The sequence below is a fragment of the Octopus bimaculoides genome, chromosome 20 (assembly GCF_001194135.2).
Source record: "Octopus bimaculoides isolate UCB-OBI-ISO-001 chromosome 20, ASM119413v2, whole genome shotgun sequence".
NCBI lineage: Eukaryota > Metazoa > Mollusca > Cephalopoda > Octopoda > Octopodidae > Octopus > Octopus bimaculoides.
In genome coordinates, this window is record NC_069000.1 from 35,775,299 (window position 1) to 35,781,954 (window position 6,656).

The 6,656-nt window shown below is 40.0% G+C and overlaps 1 protein-coding gene across 1 annotated transcript in view; it reads left to right on the forward strand.

The window, feature by feature from the left end:
• Positions 1-6,656, forward strand: part of LOC106877391 (zinc finger protein 341) — a 30,317-nt gene that overhangs the window by 8,406 nt on the left and 15,255 nt on the right. The window contains exons 3-7 of the mRNA XM_014926286.2: positions 52-269; positions 1,096-1,149; positions 1,516-1,635; positions 4,229-4,748; positions 6,107-6,423. Coding sequence (XP_014781772.1) covers positions 52-269; positions 1,096-1,149; positions 1,516-1,635; positions 4,229-4,748; positions 6,107-6,423 — 1,229 coding nt within the window. The remainder of the gene's footprint in view (positions 1-51; positions 270-1,095; positions 1,150-1,515; positions 1,636-4,228; positions 4,749-6,106; positions 6,424-6,656) is intronic.

Below are 6,656 nucleotides of genomic sequence, written 5' to 3' on the forward strand. Positions count from 1 at the left end.
TTTTTTTTCTCGGAGCTGATAATTCTACCTTTGTTGTTCTTTTCCCAACAGAAGAAGATGATATATTTCAATGTGGACGATGCAAAAAACAGTTCACGTCTCTCACGGCATTTGTCACTCACAAACAAGTACGATGTGCCCTGCCTGTTGTGGCACAGAACTCTCTCCGAGCGCCGAACACAAACGTCACTGGAACAGTTGTTTCTCAAGCTACCCCACCCAACCAGAATGTTTCTTATACAAACGCAAATCAGCAAATTCAACGGCAGGTGAGATCGCATCTTCTTCCTTTCTTTCTTTCTTTCTTTTTTTTATTTCTTTCATTTTTTCTTTCTTTCTTTTTTTCTTTCTTCCTTCTTCTTTTCACTGAATTGCAGTCATGCTGGGACTTTGTTTAGCCAAACAAAATTTGAAACTATTATTATTATTATTATTCAGTAGTTTTATTTTTATAACGTGCTTTCACTTCACTACCGAGCGCAGCTCTGTGCGCCTTGGGTATGTGCTGTGGTTTGCTGTGGTGCTCTTATGTTTACTGTATTGAAAGTGTTTTGCGTAGGATGTGTGCAGTACCCAGTAGTGCAATTTTCTGTATGTTATATATATTTGTAAGTCCTGCTATTTTTGTTATGTATTTATTATTATTATTATTATTATTATTGTTATTATAAGGAGCGAGCTGGCAGAATTGTTAGCATACTGGGTGAAATGCTTAGTGGCATTTTGTCTATCTCTACGTTCCGAGTTCAAATTGCACTCGGATCGACTTTGCCTTTCATCCTTTTGAGGTAGATAAAATAAATACCGGTTGAGCACTGGGGTCAATTTAATTGACTTACCCCTCCCCTGAAATTGCTGGCCTTGTGCTAAAATTTGAAACCGTTATCATTATTATCATTCATTTTGTTCATCATTTACAAGTGTGTGTGATTTCATCATTATTTTATTTATCTTATTCAAGTTTAGAAAAAAAAAAATATACATGCAAGATATATATTAAATGAGTTTTAATCTTGATGCATGGTTTTTGGCACAGCCTGTATTTCTTTTTATTATACATCATCAGTTGTTTTCTTTCTTTCTTTCTTTGTGCAGCAACAGAAAACCTTTACTGGCCAACAAACTACAGAACCCCAATATGAAATCCAGGTGAGTCTTTCTTGTTTATTTACCCCTCCATAAATAAAATTAGTTTACCTATTGTCTTTTACTTGTTTCAGTCATTGGAGTGTTGCCATGCTGGAGTACCATCTTAAAGGATTTTTCTATTTTTAGTTGAATAAATCGACGATCGACCATAGTACTTATCATTTTATAAATCTGGTACTTATTCTATTGGTCTTATTTGTGCCAAACTGCTAAATTACAGGGATGTAAACAAACCAAACCCGGTTGTCAAATATTGGCAGGAGGACAAACATTTACACACACTCACTCACACACACACACACATACACGCACACTTGTGAGAAAAGTGGTGAAGTTCTAAAAAGTCCTTTTTCCTTTTATTTTCAGCCCATTCTGACATACAGTGCAGTACCACAATCTCCACTTAACCAACTGGCCCAGAACATTCTCACAGAAGAACTCATGTCCCTGAACATGGACCAAAATCTGCAACATGTCCAAACAATGGTAAGCAATTCTTTCTTTTATTTTCTTTTTTTCTTTCAACCCTTTAGTATTCAAATTACTCCATCAAATATAATGCTTATTTATTCCCATTGTTTTTAATTAATCATACATTAACTTGTAGCTTCAAGATTTCAATGATATGTTTGTATATTTCTAGAATGACATTGTAGTGTAGAGGTGAGAGGTTGGATTTCATCAGTTTGAACATAAAACAGGTAGAATATTTTGGCTGGATATGGCCAGTTTAAATGCTAAAGAGTTAATCCTGATACATCTTCACCACCACCTGTATACCCTGACACATCTTCATCAATATCTTCCCTTTCTTTTCAACCTGCCTGGGTAACCATGTATCTTCCTCCCCTACAGAAAGACACTTGTTCTTATCCCTCTACTGTACTTTAACCTTTCCTCACCTGACATAAAGCCACCTTGTGCAGTGCTACTCCTACCTTCCGAGTTGAGGGAGCTTGTTTTGCAGGTAGCTTGTTAATCTCACTAGTGTTGGTACCATGTAAAAAGCACCCAGTACACTCTGTAAAGTAGTTGGCATTAGGAAGGACAGACATCCAGTTGTAGAAACCACGACAGAGCACTTTGGAGCTTGACATGGTCCTCTAGCTTCCCAGCTTCTATTGAACCACCCAATCCATGCCAGCATAGAAAACAGATGTAAAATGGTGATAATGGTGAACCACTGTAGTTGTTACCGCTGGTGGTACATAAAAAGCACTATTTGAGCATGATTGTTGCCAGTGCCGCCTGACTGGTTTCCATGCTGGTGGCACGTAAAAAGCACCATTCAAACATGGTTGATGCCAGTACCACCTGACTGGCCTTCATGCCTGTGGCACGTAAAAAGCATCCACTACACTCATAGTGGTTGGTGTTAGGAAGGGCATCCAGCAGTAGAAACCCTGTCAGATCAGACTGGAGCATGGTGCAGCCTCCTGGCTTGCCAGTCCTCAGTCAAACCATCCAACCCATGCCAGCATGGAAAACAGATGTTAAACGGCGATGATGATGATGATTTTATATGTTTCTATATCAAGCTGTTACCTCACAAAACATGAGTAATACTTATTACTGCTTTTGATTAAATTCTACTGTTTATTGTGGCTGTTATTATTGATTAGTGTCAAGTCAACTTTGACTGAGTGACTTTAGGATTAAAAGTATTCCAACTGTGACCGTCTTTTTTTTTACTTTACAGTGTCTCTCAGACTACATTGTTTGATGTGTCCCTCCTTTTTTGTGGTGGTGATCTCTCAATCTGACAGAAATGCTCTGTTTTTTTTTTTTGCTTACCGACCACATGGTTCCGGGTTCATTTCCACTGCATGGCACCTTGGGCAAGTGTCTTCTACTATAGCCTCGGGCCGACCAAAGCCTTGTGAGTGGATTTGGTAGACGGAAACTGAAAGAAGCCCGTTGTATATATGTATATATATGTATGTATGTGTGTGTATATGTTTGTGTGTCTGTGTTTGTCCGCCCAGCATCGCTTGACAACCGATGTTGGTGTGTTTACGTCCCCGTAACTTAGCGGTTCGGCAAAAGAGACCGATAGAATAAGTACTAGGCTTCCAAAGAATAAGTCCTGGGGTTGATTTGCTCGACTAAAAGGCGGTGCTCCAGCATGGCCGCAGTGAAATGACTGAAATAAGTAAAAGAGTATGTTAGTCGTCATCATCATCATCATAGATTCGTTTTCCATGCTGGCATGGGTTGAGCAGTTTTACAGGAACCAACCAGCTACAGGTTGCTGTCAAGCTCCAACATCAACTTTTTAACAGCTGAATGCCCTTCTTAATGGCAACCACCGTACAAAGTGTGCTGACTTCTTTGTGCGTGTGCTACTGGTAACTTTGTGTGTGTGTGTCTCCAGGTAACTTACAGGACAGGAAAAGAACAAGAAAAGGAAAAAAAGCCCACCTCAGTTAAGTGGTGTGGAGGAGTATTTGAAAGGGGGAAGGTGGCTTTGTGCCAGGTGTTGAGAGGTTAAAGTGTGATAGAGGGACAAACTCAGGTGCCTTATTATAGAAGAGATACCTCATTGTATAAACCCGCGAAATTGTAGTCTTGGCCATTGCCAGTGTCATGTAAATAGTACCTATAAAATCATAGTTGTGGCCGTTGCCAGTCACTTAAATGGCATGCTAAAAACACCTATTACACTCTTGGAGTGCTTGGCATTAGAAACTATGCTGTAGAAACTATGCCAAATCAGCCTGGAGCCTGGTGCAGCTTTCCTGCTTACCAGTTCCAGTCAAACTACCTCACCCATGGAAAGCGGATATTAAATGATGATGATGATGATGATCAATCCAAAACGATGTGGATAAATAAGTCCTACATTTGACAAAGTAATCTGAATGCTGAAGGGTTTCAGCTGGTTTCTGGAATATAAATTACCCAGGAATTTTGATGGAAAGTTTTGATTGAGATCATTTGCACCAGAAAAAGTTGGTAGCATACAAGCAAGGGGTTGTCTCAAATGGGTTGGTATGGAAAGGGTTAAAGTTCATTTCATTTCCACGATGATGATGATGATGATGATGATGATGGCCTTTTCGTTTTATCTCTTACTCAGCAAACAGCAGCAGTTCAACCTGGTTCTTTCCTCTCTCCGGTGATGTCGACAGTTCCTAATGCTGTGGCTCGAAACTCCGCAACGCCAAACATTACCACCATATTCAGCAACGTCACCTCCTCCGCTGCCGTCACCAACAACAACAACAATACCACTGTCTACACCAGCGACCCTGTTGTCAGCCAGCAGTTGCAGGCCATAACGCAACAAGTGCAACCAATTCAACAACAACAGCAACAACAACAGCAACAACAACAGCAGCAACAACAGCAGCAACAGCAGCAGCAACTGTCACAACAACAGCAACAACAAAACATGAACACTACTACCTTGACCACTCAAACCACTGATAAAATATTCTATCAACAAGCCCAACTGCAGCAGCAGCAGCAGCAGCAACAACAGCAACAGCAGCAGCAGCAGCAACTGCAGCAAGTGCAACAACAACAGAATGGCAATGCGGTGACTATTACAGCGACAAGTATTGGTGTCCTTAACAAAGCTCAGGTCCATCGGTCAGGTAAAAATCTAAATTCACTTTAACCACCACCACCACCACAACCACCTTTCATATTCATTATTATAATCAGTATTAAAGTAATGAGCTGGCAGAATCGTTAACATGCCAGGTAAAATGCTTAGCAGTAATTTGTCCGTTTTCATGATCTGAGTTCAAATTTCACTGGGGTTGATAAAATAAGTACCAGTTGAATACTGTGGTTGATATAATTGACTAATCCCTTCCCCCCGAATTTCAGGCCTTGTGCCTATAGTAGAAAGGATTATTTTTATTGTTATTAAAGTGGAAAGCTGGTAGAATCATTAACATGCAGAGCAAAATGCTTAGCAGTATTTTGTCTGTCTTTACATTCTGAGTTCAAATTCTGCCGACGTTGACTTCGCCTTTCATCCTTTTGGGGTTGATTAAATAAATACCAGTTATGTACTGGGATCAATGTAATCGACTTACCCCCTCCACCACAAATTTCAGGCCTTGTGCCTATTGCAGAATGGATTATTATCATTATTTAAGTGGTGAGCTGGCAGAATCGTTAGCATGCCTGGCAAAATGCTTAGTGGTATTTCATCTGTTGTCTTGTTCTGAATTCAAATTTCGCCATGGTTGATAAAATAAGTACCAGTTGAATACTTGGGGCTGATGTACTCGGCTAATCCCCTTCCCTGAAATTTCAGGCCTTGTGCCTATAGTAGAAAGGATTATTATTATTCTTATCATCATCATCATGTGGGAGTTTCTGTAGGGTTGCTTGACCTGTTAGGAATAACAGCTTAATCATTTTGTTACCATATTTCTGACTAAAGCCTCGTGAGTGGATTTGGTAGACAGAAACTGAAAGAAGCCCGTTGCATATATATATATATGTTTGTCCCCACACCATTGCTGGACAATAGATTTTGGTGTGCTTGCATCCCTGTAACTTAGCGGTTCAGCAAAACAGACCAATAGAATAAGTACTAGGCTTACAAAGAATAAGTCCTGGGGTTGATTTGTTCAACTAAAGGTGGTGCTCCAGCATGGTCTCAGTCAAATGACTGAAACGAATAAAAGAATATTCTTTTATTCTTTTACTTGTTTCAGTCATTTGACTGCGGCCATGCTGGGGCATTGCCTTAAACAGTTTTTTAGTTAAAGAAATCAACCCCCAAGACTTATTCTTTGTAAGCCTAGTACTTATTCTATCAGTCCTTTTACCAGACCGCAAAGTTACGGGGGACGTAAACACACCAATATCAGTTGTCCAACCCATGCCAGCATGGAAGACATGTTAAATGACGATTGTGAGGGTTGGTAGAGTTAATCTTTGACAGGCTGTTGTCAGGATTGTGAACGAAGCCTCCTCTTTTGCTTTCTTTCAGGTCGGAAGGTGTTACAGTCAAACAACATCATCACCATCTTGCCGTCGGTTCAACAAGATGTTGACCTTCAGCAGCCACTGAAACTCCGCAGTGTGAAGGAGACGATCATGTCTGCTGCGGAGAGCAGTGATAATCGTACGGGAAACTGGAGTAAGAAAAAACTTCAATGTGAGCTCTGTAATAAGTATTTTGCCAAAAACTTTGATCTCCAGCAGCATATCCGTTCTCATACGGGTGAGAAACCATTCCAGTGCATCGTCTGTGGTCGAGCATTTGCCCAGAAGTCGAATGTCAAGAAGCATATGTCTACTCATAAGGTTTGCCAAATAAGACATTTTCATTTGTTCCTAACATTTTTATGTATATTATTATTATTATCATCATCATCATCATCATCATTAAAGCAGCAAGCTGGCAGAATTGTTAGCATACCAGGCAAAATGCTTAGTGGTAGTTTGCCCATCGCTACATTCTGTGTTCAAATTCTGCCAAGTTTGACTTTACTTTTTATCCTTTCAAGGTCAATAAATTAAGTACCAGTGAAACACTG